The following is a 26,905-nucleotide window of genomic DNA, read 5'->3' on the forward strand; positions in this document are numbered from 1 at the left end:
TGTTTTTCTAAATAAAAAAACACTGCTGTAATCTACATTACAGCGCCGATCACATCATGTACATTATAGGGCACTTATAATGTGGTGACAGAGCCTCTTTAAGTATAGGCACTATACCACATATCATTATTTGGCCAACATATGGCACTGTTATTTTACAGTGCGAAAATAATATACTGTACAATGCCCAAATAGCAGTGCCACTCAATGCCCAAGTAAATACAACCATGCAGTACTCGATTAATAGCAACATACAGTGATCTAATAATAAATAATACTGATAAACAGGTAATTTTAAGATTTGTGGTGGTCACAACCCTCGGAAGATACGATATCAAAGTCGTTCCTTTGAGCAAGGGCAGCACATTGGGTTTAAGTGTTCAATACATATATACATTTTGATTATAATAAATAATTATATCATCTAATATTATGCAGCCTAATCTACAGATTTTTTTCTCTTCGCAGATACCTATGGAAAACTTTCACTGTTAAATTCTGTGGGCCATGAACTATCACGATGTAAAACGTCCATACGAAGGGGCCAACCAAATCCAGTCTACAAAGAAACCTTTATTTTTCAAGTGGCTTTGTTTCAGCTTACTGACGTTACGCTGATGATTTCCATATATAACCGACGCACCATGAAAAGAAAGGTGATGATTGGTTGGATTTCCTTGGGTCAGAACAGCAGCGGAGAAGAAGAGCAAAGTCATTGGTTGGAAATGAAGGAGTCAAAGGGTCAAGAAGTGTGTCGATGGCATACTCTACTCGAAGCCTAATGAACTCGTTAATTATCAGGACTTAAAAAGATGGAGAAGTATATGTGTAAAACTTAGGATGAGAAAAGTCAAAAGGAAGGATATATTTTAACCATACTATGTTATACAATATGTTCTTCTAGAAATCGTTTGCACTTTACCAGATTCATCTACAGATTTTTTTTGGAGAACCTCTTGTGCCAGTCCAAACCAGTGGTTGGCATTCTATACTAAATGTTGGCATCCTATACTAAATGAATAATTATCAACTATATAGAACTATATCCTAGGCTCTAATATTAAGATTTTCTACTCTTTCACACCTGTTGGATTGATCACCTGTATTCAATAAATACATGTATGATAGTAGAAATAATGCTATGTACTAAATTGGGAGTCTCATTTATCAAAACCTTTAGACAGAAAAGACTGGCCTTGTTGCCCATAGCAACAAATCAGAGCTCAAAATTAAAGCTGCACTTTGGCTGCTACGGGCAACAAGCCTAGTTGTTCTGCGGGGCGGTTTTCATAAATGAGGACCACAAATGAAGCTACCGCTTGTAGACACTTTAATGGTCGTATTATGGAATTGCATTACTGATGGTTCCCCAATATAATGTAGATATTAGATAGTTGCTTCCTGTACAAGTGCAGTACCGACCAGCACATTGTGATGTCACTGCCGTGGCATGCTAAAGGCTGTGGTATATGGCGACTAGATTATGAAGGATACGGCAGGGGCAGGGTAACGGTGGGGAATATAAACTCAATCCGGCAGAGTTATTATTGAGCCTTTGAGCAATTTTTATGAATACATGATGTTAAATGGAGCCTGTGAGGTTTAACATTCTGCTCTATCTGCCAGCAGGACTGATATATAGTTTTGCAGGGAAAGAGTAAGTATATTTTATCCATTTAAATCCCTACTCATTCTGGGCTTGAGTCCAGTGGGCGGAGTGACCCAGTGATTGACAGCCTTCCCTGTGTGATTGCTGTCAATCATTTAATAGGACCGCCCACTGGACTCCTAAACCCAGAGTGAGAGCGGATTAAAATAGCTAAGATACAAGTTATACTAAATTTTTCCCAACAAATGTATACATCCATCTACTCGGCTCCTCCTGCTCTATAACATGATGCCTGCAGATAAAACAGCATGTTTAATGTGACAGGTCTCCTTTAAGGAATTGCTGTTCATGCAGTTCTTTAATATCCTCATTAAGGGAGGCTCTAAGGTGCTGCTTAAGTCTTGTAAACTGACCTAAAATATAGAATGGGGTTAATAAATAAGTTTAATTACCATAGTAACAGTTAAGTACAGTCCAATTAGAAATGACAATTCTATTCTCTTTGTATTTATTGTGGGAAAATTACGATTTGGGGATTTCGTCAGTGTATTAGACTCATTGACCTCAGATTGGCAGAGCCTGATATCTTATTGGCACAATGGGGGCTAAAATATAGTAAACTAGAGGTGTTGAGTCAGCAATGACGCATACCGTGATCCCAGTTCTTTTATGTTGAATGTGAAATTGTCTTTTCTGCTAACATTTTTCTTTTCTTTGTGTATAAAGCATTGGGGCGATTTGCTATGGTAACACTTGAATTCAACAACTGAATGTCGAAAAACTAAATTCAGGCCATTCCTAATAAGGTGGGAAACTCTGCTGCAAACTCAACTGATAAGATACACATAGGATTTTTTCCATAGCATGAGACTATGGTTTTATAACAAAACCTTGTACTTTGATTGTTTGAGGGTGGAATCTGCACAGAAAATCGGTGCCAAATCCGCCACATGTACACATGGCCCTGGGTAGAAATGCCTTTAGGCCTGGTTTACACAGCGCAGTTTGGTGCAGTTTTTGAAGCGTTTTCTCTTTTAATCAAAGCCAGGGCTGGATTCTAAAGAAGAAAAAATTATGAAACAGACTTTGTTTTGCATTCGAATAGATACATAGTGCAGGTTTTGATGCAAGTCTGGCTACAATTTTACAGCTTCTGAGGGCTGGAAGTTAGAGATTCTATGCATGCTAAGGGTATGTTCACACGCTAAACAAAAAAACGTCTGTAAAATACCACGTTTTTTTTAAAGGAAAAACAGCCCCTGATTTTCAGCCGTTTTTTTTAAACATCAAGCATTTTTTGCGCCCGTTTTTGGAGCTGTTTTTCTATTGAGCCAAAGAAAAACGGCTCCAAAAACGGCTCAAGAAGTGACATGCACTTGTTTTTACGGGGTGTTTTTTTACGGGTTGTTGGAACGAAACACAGTTTTTCCCATTGAAATCAATTGTCAGATGTTTGGAGGCGTTCAACTTCTGTATTTTCAACCGTTTTACAGGGCGTTTACGGCCCGAAATATGGCTGAAAATAAGCCCTGTGAACATATCGGTGGTCTCCAACCTGCGGCTCTCCAGCATATGCAAAACAAGCTGGATATCAGGACATGCTGGGTGTTGTAGTTTTGCAGCAGCTAGAGACCCGGAAGTTGGAGATCCCGGATCTATAGACTTGTCAGTGCTGGTAGCTCGAAGGATGACGCTTCTTACACCCCACCCCCCCCCCCCACATTAGCACGTGTTATGTAACCCATTTCTACATTAATGTAGGTCCCTTTAAATACAATGATGTCATCCCTTTCCTTTAGGCAAGCAGTGAAAACTAGTGATCATGAAATATCGACAATGGTTTACACTTATATAAGCACAATGTTTTTGTAAATAGCACAGAATACATTGCAGAGCAAAATAACTATATTGGTATGAATTGATCCATGAGTAATAAGTGGTGGAGAGAGATATCCATGGGGTCTCACATTGAATCATATAAATAAGTGATGTCAGATCTACAATGGCTATTAACAATTTCTACTGTCATATAGTAGTTTGATAGCACTACATATATTACTGCATGAAACGAACATTGTCTCCACCAGTATTTTTAATGATTTGGAATGTCTTTGATACTGATTTAGACTGGATTCTATATTTTCAAGATGCATGAAAAGCAATAAAGAATATACTTTACAAATTTGTGTAATAACTTTGTAACGATTTCAAATGATCTTTTTACACCTAGGCCTATAACAGAGACAAGGGGGCGTCCTCTACGTCTAGAGGTAAATAGGTTTCACCACCGTCATAGATGGGGATTCTTTACTGTAAGAGCAGTGAGACTATGGAACTCTCTGCCACAACATGTTGTGATGGTTGATTCTTTGAAGGGCTTTGATGCCTTTCTTGAAAAATATAATATTACAGGTTATTAGTACTAGATTGTGGAGATGGGACGTTGATCCCACCATATCTGAGGAGATGGAAGATCAGCTATATAAACAGATGGAGCGGGCTGCACAGGCAGGTACTGTAGTGATAATGGGAGATTTTAATTACTGGGATATTAATTGGCGTCAAATAATGCAGAGCTTGTTGGGAACGTCAATGTTCGTGAAAACCTCGGTAACAGTGATCATAATATAGTTACATTTTACCTATACTGTAAAAAACAAACACAGGCTGGGAGGGCAAAAAACACTTCATTTGAAGAAGGCCAATTTCCCCAGGATGAGGGCTGCAATTCAGGACATAGACTGGGAAGAACTAGTGTCAAATAATGGTAAAAATGATAAATGGGAGATTATCAAATCTACTTTGGGTAATTATACTGCAAAATTTATTCCTATAGGTAACAAGTATAAACGACTAAAATTACACCCCACATGGCTTACACATTCTGTAAAAAGGGAAATACATGTCAAAAAAAGGGCATTTGAAAAATACAAATCTGAGGGTACAGCTGTAGCCTTTTTAAATTATAAAGAGCGTAATAAAATCTGTAAAAATGTAATAAAATTAGCAAAAATACAAAATGAAAGGCAGGTGGCCAAGGATAGTAAAACAAATCCCAAAAATTCTTCAAGTATAAAAATGCAAAAAAGCCAAGGTCTGAACATGTAGGACCCCTAGATAGTGGTAATGGGGAGTTGGTCACATGAGATCAAGAGAAGGCAGAGTTACTAAATGGGTTCTTCAGCTCAGTATATACAACAGAAGAAAGAGCAGCTGATGAAGCCGGTGCCAGTGATGTTAATATATTGATTAATATAGTTAATTGGCTGAATGTAGATCTGGTCCAAGCTAAATAAAATAAAATAAATGTACACAGCTGGTTTACACCCTAGAGTTCTTAAAGAGCTTAGTTCAGTTATTTCTGTCCCCCTATTCATAATATTCAGAGATTCTCTCGTGACTGGTATAGTGCCAAGGGACTGGCGCAGGGCAAATGTGGTGCCTATTTTCAAAAAGGGCTCTAGGTCTTCCCTGGGTAATTATAGACCAGTAAGCCGTGAGCATGTGTCTTTTTTCAACCGAACTAACTATATAACTATGTTCTTGAGATTTGTTCTGATTGCCATGTTTGGAGTCAGGGAGGAGGTTTTCCCCTATTGAGGCGATTGGCATCAAACTCATGGGGGCTTTACCTTCTTCTGGATTAACACGGTAGGATTATAGGTTGGACTTCATGAACCTGTGTCTTTTTCTTTTCAACTATGTAACTAAAGCCAGATTCACAGTCTATCGAGGGATCCATGAAAACGGAAGAAAATAGGACATGTTCTATTTTCAACGGACCCTTCACACGGTCTGTTGAAATAACGGCCATGTGAACGGCCCCATTGAAATACATGTGTCCGTGTGACACCTGTTGTTTTTGTCACACGGACGTATACTATGGTCGTATGAATTCGGCCTAAGAGAAATGGGCTAGTTTAGGCATTAGGTTGATGCACATGGCCATATAATAGCTCCCTATGGACCCATAATATGGTGCTTATAGAAGTCTATGGGCCTATAATGCACAATACGAATCTGAATGAAATATAATGGTGCCACACTCCATTGGATGCTATAGTACAGAGAAATTCTGCCCTAGCAGCATTGCTTCCTAATTTAATGCTGTATGGTTGCTGTATGGTGCCACTTTATGAGAGCACCTACGGCTTGTCTATATGTCAAGTGAATGAAGCTGAGATGCAATACCAGACACAACCTATGGACAAAAGTGGCGCTATTTACCTTCAATACTTCTAATAAGACAAATATATGGCTCAGGTCTAACATTGACAGGCATTGGGTTTGTATGAGTCATAAAGTAAACAGTAGTCCGCAGACAGTCATGATTTTTTCAGAGCCATTTTTACAGTGGTTTCCATGGTAACTGAATGAGACGTTTGATTCTTCTACTTTTTTTTCTTCTTCTTTCAGAAAACCAAGGAAATACTTTATAATAAATGGCATAAACAGAAACTGCTCTCTGCTTTTTATTATAAGTTTGGAAAGGGCATCAATTTGCTGCATATGGTAAAATTACCTGAAAGTTCAGAATATGGCCTCATTCATACATTGCAGATTTGGTCAGTCTTTTGCATCAGTATTTTTAAGCCACAATTAGGAGTGGATTCCAAGAAGAGAATTTTAAATCTTTCCAATATATTTCACAGGTGTCCTGGTTTTGGTTTCAAAATACTGTTGCAAAATACGGACCAAATCTGCAATGTGTGAATGAGACCTTGGATTTGATTCTTATAAAATAAGTCTGGTCATGGGATTTGGGGCCCCATTGAGATGTTTTTTTATGCGATTTCTGTATGACCTGGTTGTTGAGTGACTTGTTTCCAGATGTTGTGTTACATTGTAGGACCATGCAAGTTGGACAGTACAAGCTTTGTGACTTTTATATTGTACTAATACATTTTTTTTTCCACTGTTGAAGTTGCGATTTACTATTCTTAAAGGGATCTTTTTTTTTTTCTCCTAAAACAGCACCACTCTTGTACACAGGCTGCATCGGACATTGAAGCTCAGCCCAATTCTAGGGAATGGAGCTTAGTTGAAATACCAGACACAGCCTGTGGACAAGAGTGGCGCTGTTATGATTTTTTCTAATCTTACACAGCCTCTTTTATCTTCACTTTTCTAATTTATCTCTCCTGCTAATTTTAGTGTATCAAGCACATACAGTTCTTGCTTCAAGTCTACAGACAAACTCAACTACATCTGCGGTGACTTTATTTCTTTACTGTTCCAACTATAAACCGTTCTAGTAATGAATCTTCGCTGGTTTGTATTTTGTGAACGTAGACGAGCGAATCAATTGGCCTGAATTGTGAAAAAGATTTGCTATTTGTCTTTCACTGGGATGGATAAGGGACATCAATTTAATCAAAATGATTAAAATACTGATCCATTCATTTCTATGGCCCACGGACACGGAGTCTGCATCGTAGAAATGATCTGCAAAAAAAAAGGACTTGTCCTATTTTTTTTAATTTACAGACCGTGCTCTCATACTTTTATAATGGGAGCCTGGCCCGAAAATGCAGGTGACAGCCTGTGGTCGCCCGTGCCCGTAATCACAGACAGTCCACACGGCTACAGCCGCGTGCAGGGGGCCTAAAGGGGTACTCCGATAAAGACCTCTGCTTCATGGGTCAACCCACGGCGATAACAGTTTGTCCAACTTTGCAGTGGAAATGTAGTGTTACATGCCAGCCAAGAGTAAATACATGAACGGGCCAGGTCCATCAGAGCGTTAGTCATTCTTACTTAGCAGATCTCCACTGTGGCTCATCGAAAAGGGTCCTGAGCGGGAACCCCCCCCTCTAGGATGTCCATATGCCCTAATATTGTAGCATTTACAATACTGCTGTGAACGTGATTATTTTGCACATCGTCTATAGCTTGTCCCCTTTTTGCATATATATATGTCCTCTTTTATGCTTTAGAGGAAGTCTGTAAATGAGACGTGTACCATTACATTAGCATATTTGACAGGTGCCCTAAAAATGTTGCACTATATGGCGAAATTACACACACTAATGCTGCATTTACACATTACAATTTTTTAAACCTTTAAAAAAAGATAATAATAATAATAATAATAATAATAATTCACCAATGCACAATCGTTGGTTTGAACATTGTCTGCAAGTATCGCATGGACACTTCCACCATTATGCTGCCATTTTTAACACAGATTCAACGGTAATGTACTTTAACAGGAAAAGTTGGTCAATGAACATTCACATTTAACAACTTCACTAATAATAATGATGATTTTCATTTATGAACAATAATTGATATGTGAACCTCTTAGCCTTCATGCACAGGCTTTGCTGGTAGGTAAACTATAGTGCCTTCCAGAGGCGCCATATGGCGGCATTTAGAGTCCCTACAGCTCCATGATACGTACTCATAGGGACTCCGCGTGCCGCTGTACAGGCTCTGGGCACACAGCAAAAGGAGACTTTCAAGAATGGGTCATTTTAGCCACTTAGCATAGACGTCATTTGACACTGATTCCTGCAGTCCTGACATTAGTCTCATCATGGCACAGTGTAATTGCATGTGTGCTCTGCCAGAACCATCAGCCCGGTAATACCAGAAAACTTGTTTGATTGGCCTAAAATTGTTATACTTGTGGTCATCCATGGTTGCTCAGTGATAAGTGATTTTGCCTTCCAGCACTGGGGTCCTGGTTTCAAATCCAACCAAGGGAAACATCTGCATGGAGTTTGTATGTTCTTCCCATGTTTTTGTTGGTTTCCTCCCACACCCCAAAAACATGCGGATAGGTTCATTAGGAATTAAAGGGGTTATCCGGGAGGTGAAAAACATTTCTTAGAGGCTGCAAATGACATAAATAAAACAAAAAAGCAATACTATGCTATCCTTGCCCCCGGTTATCCAGTGTTGTCCTTCTGGCGGCAGTCCTGGTGGTTGTTTACATGCACATAGAATGTAACCGCTGCAGCCAATCAGAGGGCTCAGCAGTGACAAATCAGATTTCTGGCATTATTGCAGAAATACAACACATCTGTCTGAGCCCTCTGATTGGCTGCAGCGGTCCCATGCTACGTGCATGTAGGGACTGCCACCAGGAGTGACAGCGCTGGATGGCCGGGTGCAAAGATAGGTAAGAATTGCTTTAAGTTTTATTAATGTCATTTGCAGCCCCTGCTTAAAAGAAAAATTCACTTTATGGATAACCCCTTTTAAGATTGAGTCCCAATAGGGATAGGGACTGAAGACAATCTCTGTACAGTGTTGTGGAATATGTTGGTGCTCTGTAAAAAAATACCCTGCTCTCTTTAATATTATCTGATCTATGGCTTATGGAACAACTATAGAATAGTGCTCTATCAATGGCTGTCCTCTGATTTTGTCTGCTTCACATAACTCCTCCTGAGCATTTTTTCCAGTATATTTCCAATTGCTTTTAGATTGTTCTTTCTCTCCTTTCTGTCTGGGAATGACAAGTCTTGCATTGTACAGAGCAGCTAACAATGTTTATAAATAAATGATAAGACTCCTGACACCATGGCTGTGACTCAGAGACACTTTCTATAACTAAAGCCATTAATGAGCAGCTGTGAAGGCTGCACCCAAGTTATACTTGGCAAAACCTGGGAATATCTTGTAAGAAAAAAAAATCCTTTAAGCCTTTGGGGAAAACACCTCCTACGCTCTTTTTTTTACTGCCTTGGTGTTTCTTTTTCACTAACACAGTATCTGACAGCAATGCACATGATGTTTCCTGCTCCACCAGTCAGATCCTTCCAGCTAAAGATGCTCTTGGGATGCTCTGAGCGTCACCGTTGCTTAGCAACGCTTCTGATCGAACGCAGCTTAGCAACATTGTAGCAGCAGCTCCGCCCCTGGACCAATCAGCTGGCGGGGAGCTGACAGCGTGCAGCTGATGTTTGATCTGGGAGAAGGAGCTGGAGCTGGTGGCGTCCAGAGCCGCGGAGACACGTGTGAGTCCTGGGAAGAAGCAATGAGAGGACGGGTCTCGTAGAAGCTGGCTGCGAGGTGACCACATTACCAGGTACAGACCTGTGCCCACTTGTACCCATCATGATAATTAGTACTTGTGCCCATCTCAGCACTTTTGTTACTACCCTCCACCCTACCATCATTTACTTGAATAGGACCAAGTCCATTGCTGCCCCTCCAAATGCCCAGTTTGATGCCCATCAATTAAGTTTGCAATACATTTTCCTATTGCACTTTCTGAAAGCTTCATTTATCTGCTCAGTAAAGCACTAACTCTGCAGAAGTTCTTGAATGTCTCCATTTCTTCAGGGTAATTTTCATCCCTTTACCCATAAAATGATCTAGAGCAGGGATTTTATGCAGATTACCATCTGATCTTACATATATTTAATGCCCAGTATGAGAATGGGTGCCCTTTCTATAACACTTATAATTTGCCCTTCCTATAGCACTAATGCAGCTGCTGTAGAACCTCTTATGGGTATACATTTCTGTCTTTAAATCCTTTAATTTTTTCCCCCCAAGATGTTCTGCAGCAGTTGTGTTATAGAAGCTGAACAATTGTGGTATAAGGCTATATCTGCCGTATACCATTGGACTTAGTGTATGGGGGGGGGGGGGGGGGGTCTTCCACACAGTGTTGTCTGTCGGACTGAAAAATACCAATGTCCAATTGTAGTGGGGAAAATTGTCACTTCTATCTGGGAGAAGGGATTTGACCTGCTAAATTTGTAATGTTCCATATCATCTCTATGTAATCCTCCCTGGAAACTCCTTCCTACTAAAGCAGCTGCTGCTGAACCTCTTGAATGTATCAGCTGCAGGGACATTTTGACTTCTTATATAAGAGGCTCGGCATCAGTTGGGTCACTGCTTTATATTGCTTTATATTGCAACTTGTACATCTGCCCAAAGTCTATGCTTGTACATTTGCACTTAGTAAGAGTCCTCACATTTCCCTGTTGTAGCTTTCTGATTGAGGCTCCCCATACACTGTCGTTTTATCTATAATCTAAAGTAAAACTAAACCTGGGGTTTATAATGCTGGATCTGTCATGGGAATCTGCGGGGCGGAGCGGTGCTGGAGATGTGTGGCAGCTGCTTACCATTCCTCTCTCCATAGGTGACCATAAGGGTCACTGAGAAATTTCTCCATATATACCCAGCCTGCAAGCACAGGAGACTTGTCCAAATGTGTGTTCTGATCATTTTATTTATGTATTCTTTCTATAATTGAAAGTTTAACAATTGTCTAATATACTTTGTGCATTAATTCTTCATGGTTGTCAAGATCTCTGCTTGCAGTTATTGAATGAGATCCCTCACTATTTACTTCTAGAGACTGACAATCTGTCCTGATGATGTGATGATCACACCAGTGCATGGTTCGTTACAGTTATAGTACAGTTATCAGAATTCTGTCTTCTCTACAGATTTCTAGCCGCTGGATGTAGACTAGGGTCAGCAACCTTCAGCACACCAGCTGTTGTAAAACTACACTTCCCAGCATTCCCTGCCAGCCTTTGGATGGAATGATAAAGCATTTGGATGTCAGCGCATGCTGGGAGTTATAGTTTCACAGCAGCTGGAGTTCTGAAGGTTGCTGACCCCTGATAGTAGACCATGTGGGATCCCATACAATGATAGCAAGCAGAGATATATTTCGGAAAACTGCATCACTTTTTATTACACAATGAATAAACTTTATTTGGGGAAACCTTAAACTTTCATTTCTAAGAATTCCTTCTTTCGCATTAAAACTTGTGTACTGGCAAATTAAACAAGGGTTGTCTGTTGTTCTGTAGATCTAGAAAGGGATTAAAGCATTTAGTGTAAAATTTAGTGCTCACAAAAAGACATTTGAAAACTTGTTAAAGGGAAAACCCTAATACTTTGTGCCAAAGTTGTTCATTGGCGCTAGAGGGCAATACTACTGATCTCCATGTTCCTGTAAAGATCTGGTGGTGTCACCACTACAGAGTAGGGCTTTTAGTCTGATATGGGACACCAGGACTTCTAAATACCCGCATTTGGGAGGATGAGGTGGTCTCCATCCCCCAGTAGTGTAGCATGAACTATAGAAGCTTGGACGTATGATGAATCTCGCACCACCGCTGGATAGGTAATTGTAGAATAGAAAATGTAGGATGCGGGCGCTGCTGAAACAGAATAGCTAACGATTGTATTTGCAGTATTGCTTTGTTTCGATACCGAATTGATATCTTCATCAGGCCGTATACAGTTACAGACAAGAGTGTACAATAAATAGGAAAAAAGAATGATAGGAAGAGCATCTTCCTGGTGCCCTTTTTTGTCTGTAGCGTTATACAGCATGAAGAAGATATTATTTCGGTATAGAAACGCTTAGCCACTGTTGACCAAGAAAGGAAGCAATCCTTAAAACACAGTCGTTTGGATATTTTGTGTCAGCAGTGCCAACATCCTAAATTTCATGTTTTAGGATTGTTCTGATCGATGTCTATCCTAGGGATCACTTGCACAGACACCTATGCAGACCACGAATGAAAGTAATGATATCATATGGATCCGTTAGGCTCTGTTTATACTGGCTTCATGGCTTACATTTATACCAGAACTACGGCACCTATGTTCGATCAGTTTTTAAATGGATACTGGCCAACTCCACTGATCCCATTGACTTAAATGGGTTCCATCAGGGATTCAGTATGTGTGACAGCAAAATATCGGAATCGGAATTGAGATATTGCATTTTCATCAAATGAGATATATATATATATATATATAATGTATCTATGTGTATATATAATGTATGTGTGTGTGTGTGTGTGTGTATATATATATATATGTGTGTGTGTGTGTATATATATATATATATGTGTGTGTGTGTGTATATATATATATATATACACGATCCGTGGGTATGTGGACCCACTAGGCCGCACCGCCGTAGCGGAGTAGCGGCTGGCCAAACAACAGAGTACCCAACCAATACAAAGTCCATGACAAGGGTACCTGGAATAGTCCAGACAGTCGCAGCGGCTAGGCACAGATGGAACTTTGACGGCAGAGGATGCCACACGTGGCGGAGGATATCAGGCGTGGCAGATGAAACCAGACATGGTGTACGACAGCAGGCGTGACCGATGGCACAACACAACTCCAACACTCGATAGGGCTCAGGAACCAACACAACACAGGATACAGGAACAGGTAGTAGGCTACAGGAACACTTGGGAACAGGATAACACTAAGGGACCATTTGCTAAGACTAATATGGGAAAACACAACAACGCTCAGGCAAGGAGTAGAAGGGCAGAGCCCTTTTTATAGTCCAGGGTGATCATGGGCTAATTGGTGATTTTTTACATGTGCGCGCGCTGGACTTTTAAGGCCGGGTGCAAGCGTGCGTGTGCACCCTATGGGACACAGCAGAGCAGAGCGGAAGCGAGTGCTGGTGTCTCCTAGGAAGGAGATGTCGGCCAGCACTCACAGATCCGCGGCCGCCAAGGAGTGAGTAGGAACGGTGGTCTGCGGTCGTGGACGCTACATATATGTGTGTGTGTGTGTGTATATATATATATAAATGATATGTATGCATATGTATTTAATCCTACCAGCATAAAGACCACTTTGCACTTTGTATCTGTGTGTGAAATAAGGAGATAATTTTGTATCTGAGATTTCTTCCATTCATTGGGACTTTATCACTTGGACTGTGGGTCACTTATAGATACAATCATTTGCACAGCTGCTGGTAGATTCAGTTCACACCAGAGTTGCTAATGTAAGTTAATGGATGGATAAAACGTCAGCAAACCTTGCAATGTAATAAAACTCCTCTACAAATACCCGCAGCACACTGACACAAGTTCATGTATGTAATCTGCTCTCGGTGACGCGTGTACTACTGCACATCAATGATTTATAACTGATATTGATGTCAGTTATTATGTATCAGAACTATGTGATAGAACATGACTTTATTTTCACAAAACGTAATTTATTTTATTCTTGTGACTATATAAAATAAGACAGAAATAAAACCTTTTTTTTTAATATAAAAAGTCGCTACAAGTTACACGTGTATTAGGGATGTGTGTGTGTGTGTGTGTGTGGGGGGGGGGGGATATGTGGATTTTAGATATTTCAACAAAAAGTACATTTGTATCCTAGAGGCAGCCCATGCTAATAGATGGTCCTTAGTCCAGGCCTCATGTTCCTTCCTCATGTGTAAGACCTTCTGCGAACCAGCATGTCTGGGAATTAGACATAATATTCTTCTCAAGGCATGGGTAGTGGGGGGCACTGCTGTACATAGAGGACACGGGGCCACATAGCAAACTTGAAAAATAGGCTCTTTTCAGTTCTGCTTAACCACCTGGGTGCCACTATGCCATTTTAATGACCCAAGTACATTTTTAACTTGCACTGGTTCAAATCACCTATTAAAATGGGAACCTGGGGCCCCTAAGCATCAATATGATCTTCCTCTATGTTGAGTATGTCCTTAGTGGTGGGAATGAATAATTGCCTGTTCCTCCGATCCCATGATGATGGGGGTAGTGGGAATTATAATCAGGAGGGGGGCCCCATAGCAAACATCAGAGTAGAGAGCTAGCTCATCATAGGTTGGCCTTAGCCACTTTTCTCATGGGTGACCCATCTGTTAAGAACCAACCCAATGATCACATTGTCCTACGTTTAAAAAAATGAAAGGATGGGGAAAAAGTAAGTGCCCGTCCTTCTTACCCCATGGCCAAGTGGTTGTTTGGTAGCCTGAACCAGCACCATGAGAAGCACCAGCTCAGGTTATCCTCATCCCCTTTCCTCATGGGTGAGAACTAACCCTTTACCCACACTTCTCTCCCACAAGATAAGGGGAAGGATGTGGGGCTGTTTGATTTCAGCTGTGGAGCACTTTCCTCTCCATTTACACTCCTGACATAATAGCAATATATTCATGGAGATATAGAATATTTTTTGAGAAGAAGAATAATTACGATGGAATTGTTGTTTTCTCATCCACACGTGTGACTGATCAGTCATTAACTAAACTAGATTACAGGTAGAAATCGTCTTCACCGCTCATTACTGCTATTCTCCTGTCTCACGGGGACTGTTGCATCACCATTTTCCTCTCTGGTTTAATATAGGATCTACAGTTACCTCATTCTTATTCTCAGCAGGCGAGCTTTTAAAGAAATGTTTACTTGGCTATGCAAATGGCTAAGAGGGATCATTGATGATTTCTACGCGAGTCGTATTGCAGAGTGAACTGTAACTTTTCAGGTGGGTTATTTGATATATTACTTGTCTTTGTGTTGGATGATGTGTGGAGCTTTGTGTGCCAAATATCAAATCCACCTTCACCATTGGAGCCACTTTTAAGACTATAGTAAAGAAAAGCGTAAATGAATGGAAATTTCCTTGTATATTGCCAGCGGCATGGCAATAGGCAGCAGTCACACCCTGGTCCTGGTCTATAAGGGAGCCCAAAGGACCCTCTGCCACATAAGAGGACACCAGTATTATAAATGGCACATAGTTGGTTAGGGGCTCTGATACAGAGTTTGCATAAGGGCCCAGGTAATTTAAGTTACGCGTTTATGTATTTTTTTTAAAGAGAGGTCTAATGATCTGTTGGGTTGTGGAGAATTTCATATAACCCCGAATGTCCCTTGTAGGTCAATACAAGTTTGCTTACAGCTCTGCAGGGAAAGTTCTCATGCACACGAGCGGGTTTTGGTATCAAACGAGTCTGAATACAATGTTAATGCATTTCAATGGGGCTTTGCATGCCATCGTAACAAAATATATGCAGCATGCTCCATCGGATGCCGTATATATGGTTAAATTCTCCCCTGGAAGAACAGAATTAAATTCTTCAGGAGGAAAACTTGATGAGTAAAACGGAACTGAATTTGGAACTAAGCAACCCGCAATATAGTGCACAATACCATTCTGTATCGTACACTGCACTATCACAGCACTCCGACATAAAGTTCAAACAATCTCAATGTTCGTGTGAGAACTGGAATCAATCACTTTGGAAAGCAAAAAAGAAAAACGGATGTGGGTTAAAAACAGGAAATAATAATATAAAAGACGGACACTTAGGTATGTGGCAACTGTTTGTTTTTTTCCGCCTACCATTTTATTTTATACTATAAAGATTATAAAATGCTAAAGGGAACAGCAAACTGGTGCAGTGAAGATTTGAGGGGAGTATTTTGGTAACTTTTTGAAAAACATCAACTTTTTCCGTTGCGATTCACACCAAGAAAGTTTTATTAAAGCTTTTAATTAAATAATCTCAATTTGGAGGCTTGAATATTTTTTTTTTACCTTTTGTCAATTGGTTTTGAGGTTTGTATAACATTAAGGGGACGTCCACACGCAAACTCAAAAACGTCTGAAAATACGGAGCTGTTTTTAAGGGAAAACAGCTCCTGATTTTCAGACGTTTTTGAAGCCACTCGCGATTTTCGCTGCGTTTTTTTATGGCCGTTTTTGGAGCTGTTTTCTATAGAGTCTATGAAAAACGGCTTCAAAAACATCCCAAGAAGTGACCTGCACTTCTTTTTCGCGGCCGTTTTTTTACGCGGCCGTTTTTCGGCCCGTCTGCTTCCGATTTTTCGGCCATTTTTCGGGCGTTTACGGCCCGAAAAACGGCCGAAAATAGGCTGTGTGAAAATAGGCTATGTTCATTCGCAGTGAGCAAAAACGTCTGAAAGGCGTAAACAGCTCCTGATTTTCAGACGTTTTTTTAACAACTCACATTTTTCGCAGCGTTTTTTACGGCCGTTTTTGGATCTGTTTTTCAATGGAGTCAATGAAAAACGCCTCTAAAAACGTCCCAAAAAGTGTCCTGCACTTCTTTTGACGAGCCGTCAAATAAAGGCTCTTGGGAACAGAACATCGTAATTCCCATTGAAAGCAATGCGCAGATGTTTGTAGGCGTATTAGGGGCGTTTTTTCAGGCGTAATTCGAGGCGTAAAACGCCCGAATTACGCCTGAAAATAGGCCGTGTGAACATACCCTTAGTTCAAAAGCTTGAACCATTGTAGTCCATTGCCGACCATGCAACTCTCCATAATAAACTAAGTGTAGCCGCCAGGAGGTGTAGTGGCACGGCCGCTGCTACTTTATTCTAGCGATCACAGCAGTTGGACCGCCGAACATCAAATATTAGCGGCATATATTAGCCATATGCCACCAATTTCTTTTGATGAGACAGCCCCTTTATTTTTACCTTTTATTTAAAGGGAACCTGGAAACCTATTAAACTATCAGGCACAATTGTACTTACAAAAAAGGAGTTCTGCAGTACAAGTCATTGGGCAGGGAAGTACCGGTACCTCAAGGGATCCATAAGTAGGCACAAAAGTTCCCGCTGCTTCACCTTTGGTAGGACATTGAACAAAGTCCTGAAGACAATTTCCCTTCAAGCTCTTGAAAAGAATAATTGTCTTCTCTGTTCTTATATTTTCTATATTGCAACTATCAGAGCTTGAATCAAAATATCTATCTGCAGTACGTGCATTGTATTTGTAGGCAATGTACTGTTTGCATTTTAACCTGGTTTTTCCTTTTGCCAAAAACTCCTCTAGTGCTGCACTTGTATCCTAGACGCATCTTAGTCTCTGTAAACACATATCCTTAGGAGAGTTGTTGCCTAATCACCCTGGTCTACTGCCTCTTCTATCTGTCTGTATAAAATACTGAAGTAGCTTCCCTTCAATGCCAGGTAACCGCGACCGATAAAAGGCAAACATTATACTGCTGTACAGGCATAGCATTAAGAAGCCATCATAAAGTGCCCAAGTAGCAAGAAAATACACCGTCTAAATGACACTGCCGCAAATAATACCACCATAAAATGCACAAATAACTGTGCCAAAAAGTTTTCACATACTACTGCCATACGGTGTCTAAGGCTTCGTTCACATCTGCGTCGGGACTCTGTTCATGGGTTCAGTCGGAGCTTTCCGGAAACCATTTGCATCACCATTGATTTCAATGGTGACGGATCCGGTGCAAATGGTTTCTGTTTGTCACCGTTGTGTAAGGGTTCCGTGGTTTTGACAAAATGAATAGCGCAGTCAAAATAACGGAACTCTTACACAACGGTGACCATTTACACCGGATCCGTCACCATTGAAATCGATGGTGATGCAAACGGAAACCTATGGTTTCAGTTTGGATTCCGTTTATGGGTTCCCCTGACAGAAAGCTCCGATGGAACCCGTGAACGGAGCCCCGACGCAGATGTGAACGAAGCCTAAGTAACAATGTCATGTTGTGGCCAAATAATGTAGTCAATTCCTGCTATAAAATGGGTGGTGGAGGTTCTTAGATGGTGGAGGTCACCCGCCCCTGTAGAGTTCTACCTCCAACATCAACTTGCACGGTTGATACTTCCATCACCAATCCCGTTGCTTAGACTGTGATTTCGCCTGGACATGGCAGTCTCCCCTACTTACCTATCTGATACCGTAATGTCAACGTTTATTGACATTTTTAAGTATTTATCTCTATTTTATGCCATACTGAATAATGCCACGGAAGGCAATGGCTCTTTGGACCACCACCAATCCAGTGCCCAAGGGTCCCCAAGGTTTCCATTTGTTAATCTGTGAGCTCCGCTATTCTCTTACAGCCATACGCTGTTATTTGATCATTAATAACTTGGTACGTACACAGGAAAAACTCATGTGAACCCCCTCCCCCCGCCCGTAGTGATATTAATAGTAATAGAACTGATCGAGCTCCATAAAACAGATGGTCTTGTGTGCTGTTTACACTTGACAAATACAATGCCATGATTTGCCTCCATACTGAAACACCGGCTCTTCACCTATTCTCATTCCGGAGCCAAAATCAACAGATGGATTTCTCAGGCAAATACATTTTCTGCAGAATCTTTAGCTGCACCGTGTTAAATATGGCTGACGATGGTGAACGTTGCGTCTGTCTGTCCTGGAGATGTCGCGTGGAAGGTCCAGTGACTCCTCTGTCACCCCTGACTGTCTCTGTCCTTCATAAATGCCAAAGATATAGAAATGGCTTAAACATTTACTGTAGGGGCTTTTGTCTTTACATATTTAGAAGATTACAAGTATAAATGTTTCTTATAAAAATGTCTACATTTTCTGTCATCTACTCCATATAGAGTTCCTAACATTATTGTCAGCAGACTTAACATTAACATATCAGTATATCTATATGTATGTAAACAATATCTATCTATCTATCTATCTATCTATCTATCTATCTATCTATCTATCTATCTATCTATCTATCTATCTATCTATCTATCTATCTATCTATCTATCTATCTATCTATCTATCTATCTATCCTCATATCTATCCTCATATCTATCCTCATATCTATCTATCTATCCTCATATCTATCTATCTATCTATCTATCTATCTATCTATCTATCTATCTATCTATCTATCTATCTATCTATCTATCTATCTATCTATCTATCTATCTATCTATCTATCTATCTATCTCTATCTATCGCAAAAATTTTCTTTTTATTTGGCTTTGATTTATTTTCTTTCTATGGGCTAGTGAGGACCTCTAGTGGTTTTATTAGGGTACTGCAGTCAAACAGGTTTTCTGTCTTTTTTCATTGACAGCATATTTATGTGACATGCCATCAATGTGTTACCGGGACCGCCACCAATCTTGTTATTGACGGGGCTGCAGTGCTGCTTTAGCGCTGTGTCCCCTTCTTAGTTTTTCCCTCCACAGCGGCGCTCCCGGCCACCAGCTGTGCAGGATCAGCTCCATTAAAATGAATGGGATGGTGCTGCAGTTACCTGCACAGCGGTGCCCTGGCTGTGGAGGAGTAATGCCATATTCTAGCGATTTGCCATCTGCTGTTATGGGGCCCTTAGAAGAGAAGGCCCAGTCCTATTTGTCCCCATCCCCCTCCACTCCGCAGAGAAACTGCATTGTTAGCAAGCAAGGGGTTGTGGAATTGTCCCATGGGTCATGGAAAGGGGCATATAGGAAAACAATAGGCAAAACCCGATACCATAATGGGGTCCCAGTATGAACTTTGCTATAGGCCCCCCTTGTCCAACGCCATTAACCAATCCTAAAGATTATTGGTTTTACTATGGGGTGAGTGCTCGGTGTGCGAAGACTTCAATTTTTTTTAACAATTTTATTTAAGAAAACCCTTAATAGGATGACACTGGTTTATGTTTCTTCAACAGGAACATCTCTAGAAAGACAAATCCATTTCAACAACGTCGAAAGTAGCCTACTTTAAGAGGAAATATGCAGAAGAAGAAAATTTACATCAGGAGTACCAGGGGTGTTTTCCAAAAGTAAGTTCCCAGATGAATATATATGTTCTACCTGGGTAAAGGCTTATTTTTTTACACCTAAAAATACCCATGGTCTGAAATGCAGCGATGGCTACTAATTCTCCCGACCTGACCCAACAAAAGCATGACATTTACACCTGCAATAAGGAACGACATGATCTGCTCAGTCCTCCCTATTCAAGTGTCTACAAAAGACCGAGTCTTGCTCCGGAGGATCCAGTATTTCTGTGCATTATATGGCTAGCCAATTGATTTCAAAGAGAACTGTGTAATACTTTATTTCCCCTGTGGTGGCACTGTTGGGAAATTGAAGACTTAGGGTATGTTCACACGGCCTATTTACGGACGTATTTCGGGCGTTTTAACCCCCGAATTACGTCCGAAATTACGCCTTGAAAGCGTTGACAAACATCTGCCCATTGAAAGCAATGGGCTGATGTTTGTCTGTTCACACGAGGCATATATTTACGCGTCGCTGTCAAAAGACGGCGCGTAAATAGACGCCCGCGCCAAAGAAGTGTCATGTCACTTCTTCAGATGTAAATGGAGCCGTTTTCCATGGACTCCATGGAAAACCAGCTCCAGTTACGTCCGTAATGGACGCGGCGTTCAAGCGCCTGCACATGCCGTTACGGCTGAAATGACAGGGCTGTTTTCTCCTGAAAACAGCCCCGTAATTTCAGCCGTTACGGACGCTGCCGTGTGAACATACCCTAATACAGTTCACCTCACCAATCTATGATGTGCAGTACCACAGTCCGATCAATTTCACAATTTCCTGTCGTTTTTAGCCGGACCCTGGATTTCGCCCTTTCGGGTTCTTGCGGGTCATACAAGGCTTGTTCTTTCTTATTTAGCTTAAATAGCTGCTTTTCAAATAAAGACAAATAATCCATTTTGGATATTTCCTTAAAACACAATAAAGGTATGTGCACACGTAGTGACCAAAAACGTCTGAAAATACGGAGCTGTTTTCAAGGGAAAACAGCCCCTGATTTTCAGACGTTTTTTGAGCAGGTCACGTTTTTCCGCTGCGTTTCTCGTGGCGTTTTCGCGGCGTTTTTTAAGTCCGTTTTTGGAGCCGTTTTCATTGGGGTCTATGAGAAAACGGCTCCAAAAACGTCCAAAGAAGTGTCCTGCACTTCTTTTGCCGAGGCTGTATTTTTACGCGTCGTCGTTTGACAGCTGTCAAACGACGACGCGTAAATTACAGGTCGTCGGCACAGTACGTCGGCAAACCCATTCAAATGAATGGGCAGATGTTTGCCGACGTATTGTAGCCCTATTTTCAGACGTAAAACGAGGCATAATACGCCTCGTTTACGTCTGAAAATAGGTCGTGTGAACCCAGCCTTAAAATGATATAAACACACCGGGAAATTTACGAAGCAAAATGTGGCCGAATTTTAATACAAAGTTCAGAAAAAAACTGGTGTACATGCCGTGCGCCACATTTAATATGTATTTTAGAGATTTTTTGTATCTTCCTAGACAATTTTGAATAGCGTCTGGAAAAAGGGGTGTGGCTAAGGAGTACGAATGCACAATTTTTTGCGCAGAATATTGATGTACATATTTAATGCCATATAGTAGAGAAAATGTCTAACGTGTCTAGCAAGTTGTGCCAAATTTATCATACAGCGTGCGCCATTGTGATAAATTTGGTGCGGTCTCTGGCCTAGTTTAATCATTCAAACTTCAAGACAGTAATAATAAATCTCAACCATTATATCCGTAGTCCTTTCACTTATTATCAATAATATAAAATGACAAATTTTCATATTTCCATCCTCATACTAAAGATGTGACGTATAAGGGTATGTTCACACGGCTTAGCAAAATACGTCTGAAAATACGAAAACAGCTCCTGATTTTCAGAAGTTTTTGTAGCAACTCGCGTTTTTCACGGGCATTTTTTACAGACATTATTGTAGCTGTTTTTCAATGGAGTCAATGAAAAACGGCTCCAAAAACGTCCCAAGAAGTGACACGCACTTGTTTTTCCGCAGGCGTCATTTTATGTACCGTACTTTGACAGCGACGCGTAAAATAACACCTCGTGGGAATAGAACACCGTAAAACCCATTGAAAGTAATGGGCAGATGTTTGTAGGCGTAATGGAGCCGTTTTTCAGGAGTAATTCGAGGCGTAAAACGCCCGAATTACGTCTGAAAACAGTGTGTGTGTGAACACACCCTTAATGTGGGACGCTGTGGGCACTATTATTGACTGGGGGCACTTTGCTAGTACTGAAAATGTAGATAGATAGACCGTGTCGGACATACTGATACCGTTTTTTTCAGGTGTGTTTCAAGGAGTTTACGCACCCGAAATACATCTGACAACACGGCGTGTGAACATACCCTTAATGTGGGACACTGCTGGCACTATTGTTTATTGGTGGCACTCTATTGTTAAGATTTTTTTTTTTTGAAAAATATCAAAAATATATTAAACTTTGAACTAGCTCGGCATGGTGGGACTGCTACCCAGCTGCTTTTCCTGTCTACAGCTGAGTTATGTCTGACATTCTGGTTGCTATATAAAAACTACCTAGCAACCACAGGCTTTTCATTGTGATTGTCAGGAATCAGATCCTTAGCCCTAATTCACACGAGCGCATTTCACATCCGTGTTACGCGCGTGAAAATAACACACGTCACACGGACCTATGTAAGTCAATGGTGCAATTCAGACATTCAGTGTTTTACACGCAGCGTGTGTCCGCTGCGTGAAACTTACTGCATGTCCTATACTTATGCGTTTTTCTGCATCACGCACCCATTGAAGTCAGTGGGTGCGTGAAAATCACGGACAGCACACGGACGCACATCCGTGTGCTGTGCGTGATTCACGCAACAGTTGCTAAAGAAATGATTTTGAAAAAGAAAAACACCTGCTTCAGTTTATTTTGCTGACGTGAAACGCGTGAGATACGGATGACATACGCGCGTAAGAAATGCAGACACGCACCATACACTGATGTCACACGGAACTGCAACGCAGGAAAAACGCTGTGTTTTTTACGAGCGCAAAACGATTACCACTAAATTAGGAGCAGTGACTACAGTCCAACCATACCTTTTATCTTCTGCCATATTATCTATAAATTCAGGTGGAGAACGTCTTTTATATCTCATTGATGATACAACTGTTTTAGTGTGAGGTTGTATACTTATTACATAACATTTGCATTGATGTGATATTTATTCTTCCAGCACCTGATAATCCCAGAAGACCGGAGCTGCATCCTCAAACTGTCTCTAGAAAAGCTTCGCTTCCTTGAAGACCCAGAAATCTACTTACGGAGATCAGTATTGATCAATAATTTGCTCAGGAAGATCCACCTGGAAGCCGATAAAGAAAACTATGACTGCTACAAGGGAAGCCCTAGCGCTAGGAGTCCCTATACAGACGCTAGAAAACGGGTGAAGCTCATGGTGAAAGGTTGTTATTCCCAATCGCTGCACTATGAGGAGTTGTGTTCATATCATATTGTGCCTTATGCTGCCGAAAATATTATTTATCCGATGGGCTATTCTAACAGTCACCTGACGCAGAACTCTCCGCTGCTAATATACAGGATGAAAGAGTGATCATCAATGTACCCGGACTTTGACTTGTCAAAGTCATTGGCGTCCTGGAGTGGAAAACGCGATACTGTACGGTACAGCTTGCAAAAAAAAAAAAAAAGTTATGGCAGATCAAAGGTTAACGGGTGAAATTAGCAAAACAAAACTAGTTTGTTGGCCATCACTTTACCTATGTGATTGTACATTGCTTCTCATGGACTGTATGCATATGATGCACGTGTCTGTCGCTGATGATGCTACATATTGTATGAGAGATCATTGCATTTTTAGATATTTTTGGATATTTACTTTTAGACCCCACCGAACACTAAGGGCTCATTCAGACGAACGTGAATAACGTCCGTGAGCTGCGCAGGGAAATCACGCACCGCACACGGACCCATTGATTTCAATGGGGCCGTTCACACATGCAGGAGTTTTCGTGCAGCGAGAGTCACTGCATGTCCTATATTGGTGCGTTATTACATCCCTGTGCGGTGCGTGATTTGCGCATCAATTCAATTGAAAATAATTTAAAAAAAAGATGTGCTTTGCGAGTGCGTGAACAACGCGTGCCACTCGCAAAGCAGACTGATGCATAACGCAACACACACGGACCAGATTCACGCACGATTTTCACGTGCATGAATCTGATACGCTCGTGTGAATGTAGCCTAAGGGTATGTTCACACACAGACTTTTCAGGAATATTTTGGGGCGTAAACGCCTCGAAATATGCCTTGAAAAACGCTACCTAAACGCCTACAAACACACAGCGTTTAGTTCAGACGGGGCGTTTTTTTTAGAGCATGTCACTTCTTCAGCCGTTTTTGGAGCTGTTTTTCATTGTGTCAATGGAAAAACAGCACCAAAAATGGCTCAAAAAAAGCCTCAAAAAATGTTTTCGGCTACCAAAATCGCTGAAAATAAGAGGCTGTTTTCCACTGAAAACAGCTCCATCATTTTCAGACATTTTTGATTGTGCGTGTGAACATACCCTAACAAACGAGTTTCAGCTTTATTCTGAGCGTTTGAATATAGTTTTGTCACCGGGCAGTGTTTTTAACGCTACAAGTCTTTATAAGGCTATGTTCACACTGAGTATTTTGCAGGAGGAATATCTGCCTCAAAATTCCATTTGGAAGTTTGAGGCAGATTTTCCTCTCCCTGCACGCCGATTTTCGTGGCAATTTTCGTGCCGTTTTTCGCCCGCGGCCATTGAGCGCCGCTTTCATAAAACACAGTGAAATACGCTTTCTCTGCCTCCCATTGAAGTCAATGGGAGGCGTTTTCGGCCCGTTTTTGCCGAGTTTTGCGACGCGGTTTCCGCGTCAAAAAACTCGGCAAAATACTCCGTGTGAACATAGCCTAAGCTGATAGATTTCAGTTTATTATTATGTAAGGTTAAATTTACACTTGCATTAAAATACTGTACGCAACTATAACACAAGTGGTTGGCATATTGATGCAAATTAGGCATGAATTATGCAGTGCGCCCACTATAGGACTGAGAGGGTATAATGTCGGAACCGCTAGCTACCATTTAGCTTATGGCCTTTTAATAGAGAAGAAAAGAGCAATCTTTTATGTTAAAGGGGTTGTCTTATCATAGCCACTCTTTCTTCTGTCAGCTCTGCTTTCTCTATCTCCATTATATTCAATGGACGACCATGTGCTTTCCTAGTGCCGCTGCCACTTTGTTTTAGTGACTGGTGGGGTGTTAAAGTGGTCGGACCCCACATATGCCTCCAATGTCTATGATAAGACAGCCACTTTAAAGGAACGCTCCGGACAAAACACATGCAATGTATTTAGCTGGCCATGCACATTAGATTCAAGGGGTTGACCCAAGATCAACATTTATCACCTATCCACAGGATAGGTGATAAATGTCTGATCGCTGGGACTCCCACCGATCACTAGAATGGAGGTATCCCAGCAGTGAGGAGGAGCTTGAAAGGAGCGGCGGTCGAGCATGTGCCCTGGCGCTCCATTTAAAGTCTATGGTACTGACAGAAACAGCGCTCAGCAGTTTTCATCAGCCTTAGGCTTTATTCAGACGAACGGGAATTACGTCCGTGCAACGCGCGTGTTTTTCACGCGCGTTGCACGGACCTATATTAGTCTATGGGGCCGTGCAGACATGTGCGTGATTTTTACTCAGCGTGAGTCCGCTGAAAAAAAGTCACGACATGTCCGTTCTTTGGGCGTTTTGCGCGAATCACGCACCCATTGAAGTCAATGGGTGCGTGAAAACCACGCATGTCGCACGGAAGCACTTCCGTGCGAACAGCGTGATTCGCGCAACAGCTGTCAAAAGGATGAATGAAAACAGAAAAGCACCACGTGCTTTTCTGTTTACAAACATCCAAATGGAGTGTCATAATGATGGCGGCTGCGCGAAAAGCACGCAGCCGCGCATCATATGATGCTGCCACACGGAGCTGTTAAGTGGCTTTTGCGCACGCAAAACGCCACGTTTTTGCGTGCGCAAAAACGCCACGCTCGTGTGAATCCAGCCTTATTGACATTTGATGCAGTGACGGTCACATGATCGACCGCCGCTCCTTTCAAGCTCCTCCTCACTGAAGGGGGTGTAGTGAGTCAGAACAGGGAGCACAAGATCCCTGTTACAGTGATCTGTGGGGTCCCTAGCGATTAGACATTCATCCTCTATCCTTCTTAATTTTGGGAGATCCCCATTAACAAAAGCAGATACAGCAAAGGTGTATGGGGGTCTCCTTACTGTCTCCCCCGTCGATGTCAAGGGAAACATGGATGGAGCGTATGGATTTTAACATGCCCGATCCTTTGTTCTGCTGGGAGGTCTATGGAAAGATTGGGGAAGATACATGTCGACCAAATAAATATTCAGCTGACAGGCACCTTATGTGGCCAGCTTCGTGCCTAGTGCGGGGCATAAGGGGGCGGTGTACAGTATGACAAGGATTTAAAGAACACCAAAGCAAGAATCTCTGTGTACACCACCCTCCTAAGCCTGGCACTAGGCATGGCACTGTGTATCTGCTTTGGCCAGAGTGTGCCTATAAAATGTTGTAAGCAAGTATTGGCTAGTATTTCCTTGATTTTACCCATACCCTCCTGTATAACTCGTGCGCAATGTATGTCAGTTATGCCAATGACTTGCGTTGAAATACTATCCTTTATTATAACACAAGTTTGAACAGGGCCCGACTATGAGATAAATCATGTCCAACTTGATGATGTATAGTATAATATGTCTCTATTTTCCTTTCTTCAAAAGAAAAACAGTTATTTTTGTAAAAAGATTACCTATTTCAGGAAATAACGTGTTTCGAGGGTTGATCCCCCATTGAGATGTTGTCTATGTGATGGATTTTATTATAGCTGGACGCCGTTGTGCTAATTTGATATTATTTATTTTA

The 26,905-nt window shown here is 41.3% G+C and overlaps 1 protein-coding gene and 1 long non-coding RNA gene across 6 annotated transcripts in view; both read left to right on the forward strand.

Moving 5' to 3' along the window:
• The window catches only part of SYT16 (synaptotagmin 16), a 61,018-nt gene extending 57,227 nt beyond the window's left edge, over positions 1-3,791 (forward strand). For all 5 annotated transcript variants that reach the window (XM_075843732.1, XM_075843730.1, XM_075843731.1 and 2 more), the window contains one exon: positions 469-3,791. In XM_075843732.1, coding sequence (XP_075699847.1) covers positions 469-782 — 314 coding nt within the window. In that variant the 3' untranslated portion in view covers positions 783-3,791. The remainder of the gene's footprint in view (positions 1-468) is intronic.
• A 5,603-nt stretch (positions 3,792-9,394) lies between these two features.
• On the forward strand, positions 9,395-25,594 carry LOC142664574 (uncharacterized). The gene is made up of 4 exons (XR_012851320.1): positions 9,395-9,647; positions 14,761-14,866; positions 19,813-19,926; positions 23,145-25,594. It is a non-coding gene; the product is annotated as an uncharacterized LOC142664574 (long non-coding RNA).
• The last annotated feature ends 1,311 nt before the right edge of the window (positions 25,595-26,905 follow it).

The sequence above is a fragment of the Rhinoderma darwinii genome, chromosome 12, assembly GCF_050947455.1.
Source record: "Rhinoderma darwinii isolate aRhiDar2 chromosome 12, aRhiDar2.hap1, whole genome shotgun sequence".
Taxonomy (NCBI): Eukaryota; Metazoa; Chordata; class Amphibia; order Anura; family Rhinodermatidae; genus Rhinoderma; species Rhinoderma darwinii.